The sequence below is a fragment of the Martes martes genome, assembly GCF_963455335.1.
Source record: "Martes martes genome assembly, chromosome: 12".
In the NCBI taxonomy this organism is placed as follows: Eukaryota; Metazoa; Chordata; class Mammalia; order Carnivora; family Mustelidae; genus Martes; species Martes martes.
In genome coordinates, this window is record NC_137900.1 from 47377011 (window position 1) to 47394510 (window position 17500).

The 17500-nt window shown below is 46.4% G+C and overlaps 1 protein-coding gene across 1 annotated transcript in view; it reads right to left on the reverse strand.

Moving 5' to 3' along the window:
- Positions 1–17500, reverse strand: part of SLC24A2 (solute carrier family 24 member 2) — a 239438-nt gene that overhangs the window by 40103 nt on the left and 181835 nt on the right. The window contains 2 exon segments of the mRNA XM_080819423.1: positions 1248–1366; positions 4476–4574. Of these exon segments, the coding sequence (XP_080675549.1) occupies positions 1248–1366; positions 4476–4574 (218 nt within the window).

Here is a 17500-nt window from a genome sequence, read left to right on the forward strand (position 1 = left end):
GTATCCTGGCATAAAGGAGGAGAGAGCGCCAGAATAGATTTGTCGTAGTCTGGCTTCTATTTGTGGGCATGGTGTAACTTTTTGGCTCATCGGGAAAATTCTGTCTAGAGAAGTAGGCCATGAACTTTACAGCCGTGCTATTCCAAATGAGGTCCTTGGACCAGCAGTGGCAGAACCATCTGGGGGCTCGCTAGCTCTGCAGACTCTGGGACCCACTCCAGATGGGACATGTCTGATTCTGAATTTTAACAGGATCCCCCAGGAGCTTTGCAAGCACATTCGAGTTTGAGAAACGCAGACCGAGGGTGCCTGATGAAAATGTGAGTTGGGCCTCTATACCCTAGAAATCCTGATACGGTTGGTGCAGTGAAGATCCAGAAATGTGGCAAGCATCACCTCCTTTTGGGGCTTCTGCTTCCTTTTGTGAGCAGCTGTGGTCCAGAGGCAGTGCTGTGTGGTGGCAAGAGTCCCAGCACTCTATTTAGACGGACCAGGGACTGAATCTCAGCTCCACCAACCACTGGCTAGGTAATCCTGATGAAGCCCTTCGTCTTATCCTGCTTTTGCTTCCTCACCTCTAAAATGCAGAAAGTAAAGGCCTCCGCCTTCAGCTACGAGGTTTAAAGGCAATATATGCAAAGTGCCGGTACCAAATCCACGGCACAGAGCACGCAGAAGGTTGAGTATGCTTTTAGACCACGCAGCTATCTATCGGTTGCACCACTGGAGGGCAGAACGGGCCAGAGTACGGATTAATTTCAATTGCAGAGACAGGGAAGGTGAAGGGGGGTTAACCAAGGTGTGACCAGCTATAGTTCCTTGGTTACTTATCTTTGATCTTAAAGACACAGAGAAAGGATCAGACCGTGACAGGCACCGAACAGCCATCATTTACCAAGAATCCCCGGGAGGCAAGTTTAAAAGGCTGATACCTGGATGCCGTTACCCCAAGATGCTGCTTCATCAGGTCTGGAGTACAGCCCAGGGATCAGCATTTTGATCTCTGGATTCTATGCACGAGGCCACCGATCTCACTCGGAGAAGCAGCGGCTCACAGAATGTGTGAATTCATTCAGTGCACAAAGAGCTTGATGCACGTGGGGCCCTTTGCCGGTGCTGAGCCACAGACACGAAGAGAACCGGCTCTGCCGGGAGTCCGTCCTGCCTGGGAGCGTGCACCTCCGAGGAGAACGGAAGGTCTGCGCTGCTGGTGCGAGGACATCACAAGCAAGGGGAGAAAGCCGTACCTGGCCTTCTGCAGCTTCGATGGTGTGGGACAGATTTCCGTTTTGTACGGGTTCCGAAGCCTCGCTGGACGGTGTCATTTCAACCTCCGTGCTTGTGCTGTTTGGGAGCTCGATTTTTTCTGTGGTACAATGTAGACACACACAGAGAAAGCAAATGGAGTCAGTGGGGGTAAGAGCCATATGGGAAGGAACGTCCTAAAATGTTGGGCCAGAGAAGACAGTGGCCTCTGAGGGGTGGTGGTAAGACCCAGGGCTGGGGTGGCACCAAATGGCCAAGGATTTGTTACCATTCTCCCCAGTACCTTGCAGGGTTTTCAGTCCTCCTCCTCTCTTTAACAGCTCTCCGGCTTTCTCAGTCCGGCCTTATATCTTGAGTCCCCTTTCAGCTTCCCTGGCTTGCATTTTCTACATTAGGCACGTCACCAAGTAACTATTCGAGAACGTGAACACAGACCTTTTTTTTTTTTCACCAAAACCATACTCAATCTACACATTAATATTTATGCCCAGGACCATCCCCCTTGGACAGATGGATGTATATATATATATATATATATATACATACATATATATATATTTTATTTTATTTTTTACTGTAGGATCTTTTCTTTTATATGACATTCTGGAAAGGATATTTATTGGCTAGGGCCCCAGGAGCCTTGGGTCCAAGGCTTTGCTCTGCCATTATTAGGCTGGGACTTTAGGCAAATCCCCTTTTTTTTGGGTTTCAGGAACCTTATCTGTAAAATGAGGGGGTGCAACTGGTTGACCTTAGGGCCCACTGCTTCCAGCTCTAATTCTCTAGGCTCGTTGAGTGTACATCCGTGCCAATGTCTGGGCGGCAGGGGCAGGCTCAGGAGCCTGGCCTTCTCAAAATGCCTGGAGAATGCTATTCAGCCCATCCTACACCTGGGCATCCTATCACAAGCAAGGCGAGGGGAAGGTGAACAAGAAACAGAGGGAAAGCTCCGTCACTCCTGAGTGAGAGGTGATGTCTGCCTGGCACGAGCCGCAGGTCAGCAGGTACAGACTCCAGTCTCCCTCCGGGAGTTGAGAAGTGCCTCCAGGGTCATGGTGAAGCCCTGGGACTCTCTGACACTGGGCATCACAGACCGGCCTGGGCTCATACTCCGGTTCTACTGCTTACGCTGCAGGACAGCGAGCAAGTACTTTAACTTCTCTGAGATTCAGCTTCCTTCCTCGCGAACCTGGGGGAAGGAGCTAATACTGCTAACAACAATACAGCAATCAAAGGGTATGCTGGCGATGATGAAATAACAACACGCAGGCAAAGCACTTGGCGCAGAGCTGGCACAGAGCAAGCAAGCAAGAAACAAACTCTCCCGATCATGATTCCAGTAACTGCCGGGCACTAGTACATTTCTTCTGGGGGCTGAGAGGAGCACTTCCCGGGATCAGAGATCAGCACCACCATGGCCTGCCGTGACTTCAGTGGGAGTGAAACAGAAAGGTGCTTAGGCCTTCTGGCTGTGCTGGGGAATTGCTGGATTTCAGGAGACAATGAAGCCGTGAGGGTCAATGCCGGGGTTGCCGGGAGTACTGTCATGCTCATCAGTATAAGATATGAACGGTATCGGGCGGCTCACAGAGTGTCAGAATGTTTGTTTCTAGTGACTTCCAAGGGACTACACATTTTTAATCACTGGAAAGTATTTTGAGAGTTACATAAAAATGATTGGGCTTGAAGTGGCCACCTTTTGGAAATCATAGGGAAAGGTTTCTGTTTACTCATGTATTTAACTGTAGAATACAGAGGCATAAATATATTAAAATATGAAAAGCCACAGAAGCTCAAATTGATTTCATCTTTCCATGTTTTTAATAGTGACACTGTTATGTATGTGATGTTCTGCTGTGTGTGGCTCTGCTGGCTAACCCTCATATGCTTGGTCCAGTTATGAAAAATACCAAACACCAAGTACCTGGGGAAATATTAAAACTGGATTTTGGGGTATCTGTTGGCTGAAGTGAGACAACATTGAGATCAGCTCACAATGGCCAAGCCTGACCCCACCAAAAGGGGTGATCAGGTCCCAAAGTGGAATTAAGATGTTCGAGAACAGATATGAACAGAGGAGAAGAAACAGCCCCTGCATACACAATATTTACACTTCCGCTTATTCCCTTCAAGTTCTTCTTTTTATGCCCAATAGAATCTTGACTGTTTCTTGGCCAAAGATCTTCCGGGAGCCAGAAGTCAGGCCAACAGGAGAGGTAGAAACTCTTCTTCTTCTTCTTTTTAAATGTTATTTATTTTAGAGAGAGTGAAAGCAATCACAGAGGGAGAGGGAGAAGCAGACTCCCCACTGAGCAGAGAGCCCGCTGTGGGGCTCCATCCCAGGACTCTGAGATCATGAACTGACCCGAAGGCAGAGGCTTAACCCACTGAGCCACCCAGGTGCCCCGAGGCAGAAACTCTTCCTTAGGAATGTCCTGTATTTTGAGGGCAACCCTGTTGCATTTTGCCTGCAGATCACTGCAGTTTCTTGGGCAATAGCATCGTTTGTAGCAGAGATCCAGATTAGGTTAAATTTAGTCTGAATTTAGAATTAGTGAGTTAAATTATAGTTGCAGACAGGAGGAACATCATGTTCCAAGTTAAAATAAGATGTCTGAATGTCACGATCTGGTTCACAAGGGAACTCAGAAAAAGTCAGCCCAAAGAGACCTGGGCTGCTATTGCTGAATTCTTGAGAGAGGAGAGGTAGTGTTGCCTCGAAGGGACCCCCTCACTCAGTTAGGAGTGACCAAGCGAACCAGCTGCTAACTTAGTGGGAGTGGCATGGGCCATGTCCCAAGTATAACATGTAAGTGTCTGGTTACCAGGCGAGAATCTCAGAAATGATACTTGCACCTTTTGTGAAACATTAAATGAGAGGTGCCTGTGTGTCTTCTTTCTGTGGGATTCCTGAAAAGTGGTTTTTTTACTCTTCAAGGAAAATGCCTGGGTAGAAGCTGGTTTTACTTTGGGTTCCTTAGAGAATCATTTTTCTCTTCTTGGAGTTCCCCTAGAGTAGGTGACAGAGTGGGTCCATTTATGCCCTGTACCCCCCAGGGGAAATGGGCTCTTGCGGACACCCAGGAACGGGCTGAATTGCAGAGTTGGGTGTCCGCACCGAGTCAAGGGGGCCCACGCTGGGTCCTGCCTCCCTGCTCCCCTCCGTGTGCTCCGGGAAAGTCACGGGATACAAGTTTCTCTGTACTTACCCACGTGGTTGGCGGCTCCGTTCTGCCTCTCATTCTCATCCACCTGGCATTTCTTCTTGGCAATCTTGTGGAGAATAGAAGCCTTTTCTCTGAACCTCCCTGAAGCAAGAGAAAGCAGTGGAAAGGAGACACGATGAGAAGGAAGATAAAGAGAGGGGCTCGTGGAAAATGGCGAAGCACTCGCCCAACAGGCCTGTGGCTTCCACAACTGCATTCTCAACCCAAAGGCCCCGTGTCCCGCTCTTACCTTTGTGGATTACTTTAGCCCAAATCTCTGTTGAGAATCTCAAGCAGCCAGACCACAGATGGAAGGTTGGACTTGGACCTCTACCCTCCCTCCCGCTTGCTTACAAAATAGACGAAGGCACGAGTCATCCCTAAAACTCCCCCTCCTGCTGAGATCCAAAACAGGTCCAAAGACACAGAGCTGTGCTGAAGACACAGCCGTTTCTCCGGAATTAAATGTCCATCCCAGAACTGGCTTTCGTCCCTGGAAAGCCGAGTCCAGGGGACCTTTGAGTTGACTTTGGTTTCAAACATCGATCTTAATCAACATTGAAATTTCTAAACGAGCTGGGAGGATCCATCCCAGCTTTCCGAATTAGCTGAGTCAGCTGCAATTAAAGCATCAAGGAGGCAACTGCTTCCACCTGGGGATTTAGGGCAAAGAACGATCAACCGAGCACAGCCAATAAAGTTTGTCAGTGATGAGCCGCTTAGGGAAAGGTGCTGGAAAAATACTCCAAGTTCTCAGAATCATCATTTCAAACAGCTATGCCACAAGTAAAACAATTTCTTCTCCATTATTGACATAATTAATGGTTAAATGCATGCAACAGGCAGAGGAAAAAAAAAGCATGCAAAAATGCAGAAATTAGTGAAACGTAGCCCGTTTTGCTTTCTCTTTTAATCCTTGATCCCCTCCTCCTGCCGCCCTGCCCCCCACCAGAACATTCAAGGTACAAGGAGCCTCATTTTGAACAGACTGGTTCTTGCCTAGATTCAGATGGGCTGAGTCCCTTCAGGGTACCATAACTTCTACAATTTTCTCCGTAGGCATTTGTGTTGGCTGAATTCTCTAGCAGCATACTAACGGGGGGGAGCTCATTTTACTTTTCTAGTTAGACCCAAACTGAACCAAACCACACCCCGACCCAGATGTTTCTCTCGAGAGGGTCTCTTTTCCTAGGATGGGACATGCCAGGTTGGCACCCGCTGAGCCTCCCCTTCTCTCAGGTGGAAGTCACGGAATGTCGTCACAGTGGTGACTTGTGTGACTGGGCCGGGGTGACAAGAGTTGGAAGCCAGAGTGGGACCAGCTGATTCCAACGGTGAAGGTGACACCAGATGGAGCCCTTTCTGCTTCCAGGCTCCATGAGTCCCAAGCCCAGACACCTTGCTACCACAAAGGCGGCCTCTAGGACGAGAGCGCCTCGGTGAAAGTGACAAACGTGCCTCAGAGCGCACCCTCTCGAAGGAAACAGGAAAGGAAACATAACACAGCCAAGTAGGTCGGCACGTGGCTTGGGCTTCACGAGGAGTGAGAAAGAAGGATGAGGCGACAGGCACGATGTCCGTCCCTGAGGGAGGCAGAAGGTCGGCGTTAGAGTCTCCACGCTGGAAGGTATTTTGAATTCAGCTGTTTTTATCTAATTTCTGAGGGAAACTCTGGGAAGAAAAGGGGAAAGAAAAGAAAGGCTGGGGATTAAGAGGAGGTGGAGGTGAAAGGGACTAAGAAAGGACAGAAAATGAAGAGAAAAAGGGGTTCCAGGAAGGAGGAGGCAGGCAGGACTGCCTGGAGGTTGGCAACGTGAACACCAGGCTCTCTCCTCGCTGCCAAACCTAGTCTTATCTGCTTCTCCACACTCTGCAGCCATAAGCCCGAAGAGGGGGACTGCTCGTGGAAGACACCTCCAAGAGGTCCTCCATCATTTGCTAAAAAGCCCAGAAGATGGAGAAAGAAGTTCTGAAACACAGAAGATGGCGCTTCTACCAGTGAAACTCTTCAGTGGTCTCAGGGTCACTGTTTGAACACAGAAACGTCTATAGCTCTGTGAAATGAAGATGATCCATAATTGCCATTTAACAATTACAAAAAAATGACAATAAAGCAGGAAAGCATTCAGAAGATGAGACAAATAAACCTGTAGAAACAACCCGAAATAACCCAATCTAAGGAATGCCCCCAAGTCAGGAATCACGGCAGAGAAAATACTTGACAGGAAACAGCTGATGCCCTACTGTGGGTGGTGAACAGGAGTTTTGTTCAGCTGTAGACTAGAATGAAATGATAATAAAAGGCACCCCAAAGCATGGAAGGGTCCTGCCACTCATGGGCTGGCTTCCCCAAATCATCTGAAGGAAGCCTGGGAGTGTAGGGTAAGAAAAGATTCTAGACTTGGGATTTCGTAGGCTCTCAAACATTTTCACAGGTCAGCGAGGACTTTCCAGGTAGCGTGTCACTACTTTTCCCACTGCAGCAACACTTGAGATTTTATAAGCTGCTGAAAGGTAGGAGGGGTTGGCTCTCTCTGTTTTCTCTTGGGGTTTAGCCCTAGGGGCAGCCGGGAAAGTTGGGGAGGCTGGCCAGGACCTCTCCTTTCCCTCACTTCTTCCACTTCTTTGATTCAACCGTAGTCCCAGTTAGCATGACCTGATTACTGTTCAGCATTCCTCCGCAGCCTAAAAGGATTTTTCTCTTAAAGAGGAGTTTCTAGAAAAGCAGCAGTTGAAATGCTACCTTCAGAATTCGGCACTCAGGTGGGGTTCTTGATGGTGGTGGGGCAGAGCCTGACAAAGTAAGGCATGTTCCTTTCAGCCCAACAGACACTCCAGGGATCGCCACAGGGCGCCTCCTGAGAAAAGTCATGAGGATGGCTAAGCAGACAAGAGTAGGCATGAGGTCTCCAGGACAGAAGCCAGCATAGAACCTGTGATTCCCAAAGTGACCCTCTGTGCCTCATGGTAGGAAGACAAGGTACCTTCAGGACCTGGGCAAGCCTGATGCCAGAAATTGGGGAGAACACCAGCTAGGCTACAAGTGTGTTGGGGGAGAGCACAGTATTGTGGTTAAATTTTGGACGTGACTTAAATTTTGGACAGGTAGATCTGGGTTTAAACCCTATCCCTTTCACTGACTCCTGGGTGAGTTTTGGAAAGTTCCTCAATATTCCTGAGCTTCGGTTTTGCCATCTATTGGACAGGGATTCCAATGGCAGGCACATGAGTTAAATGCAAGGCTTCAGGGAGAAAATGTGTGCAAGGGGCTTATCATAATGGCTGGCATTGGAAGAAGTCTGTAAACAAAAGGAAAAAGAAAAACAAACTAACGAAAACCACAGGGGCAAGGGTGACGTGGCCCTGGGTTGCCTTAGGAGAATCGTTGGCATCTTTTCTTCTCTCGACCCCAACATGCAAGCCTGGAGAATTAGCTGTACTCTGACCCAGCGGTTTAAGCCTAGTGGGACCGGTGTTTGGGTTCCAGGGAGCCCTCCAAAGTCAATTCCTAAACTGATTAGGAAAAGGATCATTTTGCCTCTTCCTGAAATTGAGAGATCACGGTGATAGAGCTGCCATTTTTGTGCTTTAAACATCGATCCGTTTGTGATCTGAAAATGGAGAGATGGTGATCAGCTTTCCCCCACCACGGGGAGGACAGAGCTCATGAAGGAATTACTTCTGTGCCCTGATCTGTGCACTCCAAAGCACTTCCTGATGTGTGAGGGATTTTAACTCCTCTGTGTCTCAGGCTCAGAATTTTAAAGCAGGGATCACCCTTCTCGCACAGCTGCTGGACGGCTCAATGGGTTAATCGGCATCGAGTTAATGCACATGCTCTGACATACATTAAATGCTCAGGACATCCTTCCCATGAGGTGTTGAAAATAAAAAGATTGATATTCACGACAGAATGGATGTCCAGCAGCCTCGGGTGTGGGAGACCTTGGCCAGAAAGGGGCTGCGTCCATAGACTATTTTAGGCATGGACTGCACGTTGGCATTCTTAGCTGCCACACAGGGACAGATTTCAGAGACGATTGTAGCTCTGTGCCTGGGGATAGAGGATGAAGACATTTTTGGGTACTTTTCAAAGCGAGGGAAGGAGCGATTTTTAACATGTTTTAAGGCAACCTAAAAAAAAAAAAACATACTCTGTTGTGGTGCGAAGCCTTAAAGTGTTGTATTTTTACATAGCGACAGATATTTGTATACTTAAAATCTCAGAAATAGCAAACTCTGCTCAAATCGTGAGGCACCTACGTCAAAACCTAGTACAGGGTTTTAATATAGTTGAGCTTGTTCTGAAATTTCCAAAAGAATGGCTGCTGAGTGTCCTCAGGGGAGTGTGTGTGGAGGGGGCAGGAGGGAGGAGCGGAATAAAAGATCGAAGCATAAGGACCTCGAGGGACTAAGAACAAATTTCGAAAAACAATCAGAAATCAAAATCCTTGACCCTATCCCCCAGACATAAAAGAGAAGCCCCAAGTGGCACAGGAAAAAAAAAAACCTTCAGAGGGTCTGTCCACGCAAGGGGAATGAATTTTGTTTCTGCTCTGCTGTTAATTAATTAAAACAGTCCCTGGAAATTCCTTCCTCTCTTTCCCACCAAGCCTGTAACAGGCAGTGTTACAAAGGGACGCTTTGGGTTGGTGATCAGATGAACTCCTGGCTGCTGCAGAACTTTCCAAGGCTCAGCGATGCCGAAAAGGGACAAAAGAGGCACATAGATGCAAAGGGGCACACACCTCAGTGAACAGACCTTGGCTTGGGAGAAGAAAAGAAAAAATGAAACAGAAGGGAAAACTTAAATATAGTGTTTTTACGTCTATTTTTGTGTTTTCAGTTTTGCCTTTCCTGTCTCTGTCTTTGAAGTCTAGGACTTGGCAGGTAGCTTAAAAAGCAAAAGTGCAGCAGTTCCTCCTATTTATTCATTGCTTTTTTTTTTTCCCCCTGGAAGCAGAGACTCAAGTCAGAGGGGCCATCAACACTGAGAAGGCTTGCAATGAAACGGATGTGGTCATAAGCAAACACTGCCCTTGGGGTTAGCTTGGGTTCCTCTCTTTCCCTCACAGCCCACGTGCTATCCATCAGCAAACTTGGTACCTCCACCTCCAAAATATTTCAGAAGCTGACCCCTTTCTTTCCTCCCCTCCCAGGCCCAGCAACCATCCTGCTGGTCTTCTCCCCAGTTTCCCTTCCCACCTTGACCTGTCTCCCAGGCTGGTCTCATGGCAGTATCCTTAGTGATCAATCAGATCATGTCACTCCTCTGGGCAGAATCCTGCAGTGACTCCCCAGGTCAAAGGGAAAGCCAAGGTCATCACAATGATCTGTAAGGGGGTTGCTTAGCCACTTAGGCTGCCCTATCTCATCTTTCCCTGTCTCCGAGCTCACTCTGCTCCAGCCATTCTGGTCCCCTTGTTGTCCCACCTCAGAGCCATGGCATTGACTGGTCGCTCTACCTGGAAAGTTCTTTCCCTAGAGATTCATTGTTTACTCTCTCAGCTCCTTCGAGTATTTGTTCAAATGTTACTTCTCACTGAGGTTTCTCTGAGGAGCCTATTTAAATTGAAGCCCCTCTCTCTCCAGTATTTCCTATCCCCAGCTTGTTTTCTCTAACCTTCGCCACCATCTGATATACTGCATCATCATTATTCTTGATTATCTGTTGCTCTCCGTTAGCAGCTAAGCTCCGTGAAGGAAGGGATTTCCATGGGTCTTGTTCTCTGTAGAGTCGTCAGAGCCCTGTAGGGCTTGATAAATCCTTGTGTTTGGGTTTCCAGGTATGTAGATGAGGCAGTCCCTCCTTAGTAGGCTTCTTGGTGGCTAATGACCAAAGTAAATCCTTTCAAGTCTACCCAAACCCAAGGCCCCAATGGGGCTGAGTCTACCTGTGGAATCCCAGGAACTTCTGAGGTAAATAGGAGAGAATGGGGTGGCTAGGTGTTCACAGCTCCGAGATGGGAGACAAGGGCATGTCAGTCATCCCCATTCTGCATATGGTGGGGGCCAACAAGATGGGTGGTGAGAGGGGACTTTGTGACACACAGGAGGTGCAGAGAGCACAGTAGAGGGCAGAGAAGGGAAATCAGGGCTTTGGCTCCTCCCTCTTTAGTAAGCTACTTCTCATCAAGGCCTAACTGAAGGCCCAACCTGAAGGTTTCTCAAACGATACCCACACCCTTCCTTCCCAAGTGGAAATCCATCACTCCAATGGCACTTTGATTATACCTCATCACAGCCCTGATTCCAGTTTGCTGCCCACGTGTCTGCTTTCCCATCGACAGCAGGCTTCTCTGGGGGCACGGACCTTCTCTCGCCATCTTGTGTTCCTCAACAAGCATCTTAGCATACTGCTTGGCACATCACGGGCACCTGCTGAATTCCAGTGAAGTTCTCCCTAGGTCAGCTCTCTTCGGAAGTGTGAGCTTTGCTTTCAAGTGGGTGCAAGTCACAAACAATCTTCCACTCTGCAAATATTAACCAAACCTGTGCTGGGTACCAGGCAGTGTTTAGTGAACACGATCAGTCTAGCTGGTGCCCTGTAGAGCCACAGCCGAGAGCCAGAGAGACGAAAAACAAGGACTTAAGATTCATGATGGTGGGGGCCTCCTCCGAAGGGTATGGAAACTCACAGAAGAGTGAAGGTTCCAAGATACAAGATACCACTTAGCAGCTTGAAGGAATAAACTCCTCTTCATTCTATAAACTGTCTTCACGGCACAGCTTATTCATCTAATAGGATCTGGCCTGACTTTTATTGTTTTGTTGTTGTTGTTTTAAGTAAGCTCTATGCCCCAAATGGGACTTGAACTCACGATCCTGAGATCAAGAGTCGTATGCTCTACTGACTGAGCCAGGCAGGTGCCCCCTGATTTTTATTCTGAAAAGCAAAACATTGCAAAAATTTTTGCCTTAAGCAAAAATCCCAAGAACATAGTTTACTTATTCTTATTCTTATACTTATTTTTGAAGTACAACCTCTAAATTATTTTTTCTAATTTTTGTGAAGCATTATGTAAACCAATTATGACTACATTGATATTAATGGAAATTAAACCAGTATTGTAATATTTTGTAAAATGTCTTCAGTCAATATTCTGTAAATGAACCATATAATAAAGGTAATCAACCTAATTTAATTTTATTTGCATAGACATAATCATAGGACTAGTTTCTGTAATTAATGAGAATATATACATAATTGTATCTCAACTGGTGGCCATCACAGAATGAAATGAAGCAACCAGATTTCCTTATTAAGGCTTTAAAAAATAATTTTCTATAAGAATGACCTTTAGAATCACCCGTAAAGAGTGGATCTGTCCGCATGTGAATTGATTCTGTATCATGTCCCTGTCACTGGTCAGGGTCACCTTCTTATTGGAAATGTGGAGTGCTTTCATAAATATTTTGGAAGACTTCCAATGCTTTTCAAAAGTTGATATCTCAAAGATTGATACCTTGCCCTTTATTCCAATTTCTTGCCCCTGCAAGGACTTTGCCTACTCACTCATGGTGAATCTTCAGTCCTTCCTTTTCCTTCAGCATACAGACCTGGTTAAGTCTCTCCCCCGGGAACCTTTCTCTTGACTTTAGAGTCAAGAGAGTCAAGAGTCTGGCACTGCCCTCTCTCGCCTGCCCTTCCCAGCCAAGCCTCTAGAAAGGTCAGCCTATGCTGGTGCTTCGGAACCCTTAGGGCTCCTTTGTTCACTTCTTCACTCTGCATCCGGCCTTTGGCAGCATCGTTCCACTGAACCCACCCTGGGCCACTTTTTGCCTCCACATGACTGGGTGTCTCAGTGCATCTGATATTCTTCAGCCCTGTCCCTGAAGTCCAATCTGATTTTCCAGGACTCCTGTGAGTGAGCCTTAAGCTACTATTCCCCAGGCTCCCTCCCCCTCATCCCCCACATTCTTCCAAAGAATCCAGCAGACTTCCACCTGAATATCAGTGATTTCCAAATCAGATCTCCGGCTCTGACACTCTTATCCAAAGGACTTCTGAACACTTCACTCAGAAAGCCCCTCCAACAGTGAAACTCAGCCTGCCCCCCACTCCCACACATCACCTTCTTCCTGGGAAGGCACCCAACTCCCTGCATTTTCTGTTGGTGAGTTCCTCACTCCCAGTGTTTTCCAGCCATCTCAGAGATCCCGCTCATGCCCCATGCTCAATGAGTTGCCAGCTCCTTCTGAGTCTACCTTTGAACACCTCAGGTCCAACATTTCCTGCCTGGATATTGATTACAATCTCTTAGCTGGTCTTCCAGTTTTTAAGTTATGCTTCTCGTGGCTTGGAATGTCCCACACTTGTTATTTGCTTGTCTTACTCCTTTTTAAGAATGATTTAAAGCACCTCATCTTTCAGGAAGTTTTCCTTGAGTCCCTTTCCTGGACTGGCAAGGTACCTCTCATACCCGTCCTACCATACCTGTTATCACAGACCCTTGGAGGCATTATACTGACCTCTCTCTGGCAAGCTGTGGGGCCCTCAAGGATAGGGATGCCATTTCTCATCCACTCCCCGGTGCCTACTTCTTAGGTTGGTCCTTTGTAAATGTTTATGAATGTAACAACCTTAGTACAAATGACAAAGGGAGGGTGTGTGTGTGTGTGTCGCTTACAGTGCTTGCTGGTATGAAAATCTATTCATAGTTTATGTTCCTTCTGGGGGCAGAGAAACAAAGAAGGACCAGAAGAACAGTGTACAAAACTCATCCGGCGTTCTAGGTTAATGGGGGTGATGAAGCCTCTAAAGTCTAATAGTGTTTACAGTTAATATTTCTCTATTTTGAAGCTCTTTAAAAAATATGTATATAATATAACTAAGTTCAGGCAAAATTGGAATTTTACAAACCAAAAAGCTTGCAGCGGGGATCACTGGCAGAATACAGTGTTTTGGGAAAAGAGCCAATTTGCTGACCTTAGCCGAGGTTGACACTGCTGGAAAGCTAATGTTCTTTATCATTTTAGGTCACCTGCTTTATTATTTTAGGAACTTAATTTTCTGTAAATTTCTATCTCAGAGACAGAGATACAAATGGCTCACACACACAGAATTCTCAGAGGGGTTTCTCTGATCTCAGCTTTGGAGTTCTGAGCCAGGTAGAGGTTGCCGGATGGAAGGTTTGAATGTCTTCCTCTTGTTCCCATCCTAAGCACCCTGCGGATATCTAAGAGATAAATGACTAAAAAATCACTTTACTAGGGCAGGCCTCAGATCTCAAGACTCGCCAACATCCAGCCCTGCTGCCACCTGAGGCGTGCAAAAGATCTCTTCGAGAGTCACTTTTCAAAGCCGCTATCTTGGGTGCGTCTCTGCAAGTGGGTTGTGACATGAATGGACGATTTGGGCAAGGTTTTGATTTGCTCACAGCACCTGACAAAGAGGTGGGTGCAATAAATGCGTATTGAATGGTTACTCTGACTTGTATATAAAAAACCGAACTTCAACAGTTCTTTCTCACAAGGAGATATTACCCAATAATTTATTTTGACTTTAGGTTTGGCTGACATTCATTCAGGAGCAGCCCCTAGATCATGTACGTTTATCATCTCCTGTCACCTGGATTTCATGTGTCTCTGAATTGTCAATTACTTTGACTTCCTACTTCCTAGTTTCTTGAATCCTCGACGTTACATTGTAAACTGGTGCCTGTAATTTCATTCAGAAGCACGGGTTTGCAACAGAAGTGTCGACACATGCTGAGCGTTCTTAACTAACTGCTCCTGAGGGCTTACTGGTCCATGACTAAAATGAGATGATTCAGTTCATTTCAGATTTAATCAAAAGAGAAACTTACCATGCTTAATTGAACATGCCAGCCTCCTGGTATTACCGATTCCCACTTTTTTTTTTTTTTTAAGAGAAAGCTTCATGGGGGTGGGAAATTATATCATTAACTTATAATAATAGTATTCAAGTTTGACTAACGAAGGCAACTTAACATTTTCAGCTCTAGGGATGTCAGAAATAGACAAAAAGCAGCATCCACAATTTGCCTTCTGCTGCAACTTAACACCTTCTACATATGCAATGTGGCAAAATCTGCCTTTACTTGCCAGGTCCAATCTTTCTGCTTTTACTGCTCAACAGTTTAGATCATGAAAATAAGATGCAATGAAGTTTGAAAAACCGGATGTATTCTAATTAGACTTCCTTGGTCCTGGTTTTCAGGAAGACCGTGGATTTACCCACACAGCTGGTTTGGTCTTTCTGACAGATCTGATAACGGTTACTAGCTGTTTAGTCTGATTACACACATTCACTAGGCTGCTGTCTTCCTAAGATCCAGCCCCAGGGAGATACTTGCAAGAATACATCTCTAAAAAAGTAATGTGGTTAATAACTGGTGAGTCAGTACATTTTTGGGAGGGAGGGGTAAGGCTCAGCCTTGCAGAGAGCATCTGGCCAAGTACCTCGAAAAATCTTCTGGTTATGAAAAGTTGGACTGAATGAGTTAAACCATAAACCTGGAATGAATGAAACATAACATGGTATTGGAAATGGTGTCTGTGCACAACGGGGGCTCCCCACTTTGGTAACTGGAAGGCAGAAAGTTAACTTGCAGTGTACTTCTCAGACATCCTCAGGGCTGTCAACAGCCTTGTGGTAAGAAGGGCGCATGCTGCGGTGGAAATTGGATATTCTGTGCAGGAGGAATAGCCTCGTCATGTAATTTACAGAGGAAAGGCTTCCACCCTAACTGTACCCTGGCTTTAGCTCACCTTGGGTAAAAAAAATTCGGGTTTCTACAACAAGTAAAGTAGAAGGTAGTTATAATACAAATGCTGATCTGCTTTGTACGGAAGTCAGCTATGAATCAGTGTCCAAAGGACTTAGTTAAATTCAGCAGAGGATCTCTCGTTCACTGTTGGTGGGAGCGCAGACTGGTGCAATCGCTCTCAGGGCAACTGGGCAATATCTTTCATGATTTGAAATATGTTCATGCTTTCATCTGGTATTTCTATCTCTAGGGACTTATTTTATATGTATACATTCCCTGCTCAGTAGTGTTTGCTCTATGGGCAAAGAAGATGCTCATGTTATGTTCTAATAACTGGATAAATCCACGAAAAATGGAAGTATTGTGAATGTCCATCAACAGGGGACTGATGGAATGAACCTACCATGGAAGAGCCAAGCAGTGGAATACTACGCAGCTACCAAAAGGAATGAGGGCAGTGCTGATATGGAAAGGTCTCCACTGTATGCTGATAACCAAAAGCCAGGTAGAGAAAGCAGCATATAGAAGAAAAGAGCCTATGTTAGGAAACCAGTAAGAGTGGTTAACTCTAAGGGATGAGTGGAATCTGGAGTAAAAGGAAAACTCCCTTTTATTGCCTTTCCTTATGTAGTGTTTGCTTTTTACCTCTGTGTGCATGTAATGTTTTTATCATAAAAAGGAATAATTAAAATTACTTTGCAGTTATACTCTCTACTGTGCTAAAGGTTCGTATCCGCAACTAAAAGGGAAGATAGCTGTTGTTCTTTTAAAGGTCTATTTCACAGGAACAATGTAATGTCCTATTTGCTATAAATGTAGCCACATTAATCAACAGTTTATCTCTGAACTGGATCAAAGAATACACAGGCCTTCTGTTTCAGAAGCTGTGTTCCAGGAGCCCACCTACCTACTGTCCTGGTAGCGGCTTAACCGAAATGGAGGATCAAGTTTTCAAAAGAGTTAATCTTAAAAGTAGACTGGAAACCAATGTCTGCCATCACATTTAGTAAAAGGCACCAGGACAGAATCTCGGACATGGGACCGGAAGGGGCATCAGGGTGTCTATCTGAGCCCTCTTCTGACGGAGGTTTCCTTGGATTCTCCAGCAGAGGGCGTCTCACTGCCTTTTGCGGCAGCTCACTGCACCTTTGGCCCTGTCTGTAAGAAAGGTCTTCTGGTGCTGGGTGGAGCCCTCTCTCTCTGAATTGAGGAGGGCTCCTTCCTTAACCTTCCTCATCCCCAGCTGGACTTAAGGGGTCTCCCAGAGCTCCCTTCTCCTGGAAAGATAGACCCTACTTTATCACTGCAAACTGTCCGAGGGGCCAATCCCGACTTAGAACTTCTAGCACATTGGTAAGTTGCTCCCATTCCATCCCACAACCCTGTTTAATTTAGCGGAGCCTCTGGGGCATCTAACAATGTCCAGAACCCTCTCATCTCTGTGTGAAAATGCCTGACCTGACTCAGTCTCCCACCTCTGCCATCAGTAAGCCTGTCTCCACGTCCTTCACCTCTGCTCTGAATACTCTCTTTGCCTTTCTCTTTCAACTGAAATTTGGCTGTTTCCTGAAGGTCTCTCATGGCCCTTGGAAGGGGCAGCTGCTTGTCTCTCCAAATGCCCCACATTCCACCCTCCTTCCTCACGACTTCTAGACCATTTCTCCTTCCTCCTTCGAAGCATAAGCCACCGCTACCACCTCCATTGCAGCTGACTTCCTCATCCCCCCTCCCTCATTCCTGAAGAGATCAGAATGCAATTCACTATTGACTTACACAATGGCTCCTGTCACCAGCCTTGGTGACTTTATCAGTAAGCCCTGTAATGCTGGGCTCCTCACCACCCTAACCTGGTCACCTCCAGCTTCTCTTCCCTCCAGCTCACCTTATTCCTCTGATCCTACTGCTCGACCCTAAACTTCATCATTGGCAATAACCACCCCACTTCCAAACTCCCGATCTGAAGCATCTCATTTTGTGTTCCCTACTCTCACCTTTGTGCTACAACAGTTCTCTGATTTCATTGGTCAATTCACTGAGTCTATCACCTTTTCTTTGCCTTCTTGAATTCCTTGGATTCTGGGATGCAATTCTCTCCTGGGTCTCTGCCCACTCCAGTCTTCTTTGCTAGTGTCTCCCTTCTTCCCAGACTCTAAACTTTGGAGTCCCTGGGGTCAACCTTGACCTCCTCTTCCCTATTGATTAATTAGGTATTCTTACCAGTTCTGTGGCTATAAAGAACACCTATAGTATGATTCCCAAATCTGCATTCACAGCTTTGACCTTTCTACCAAAATC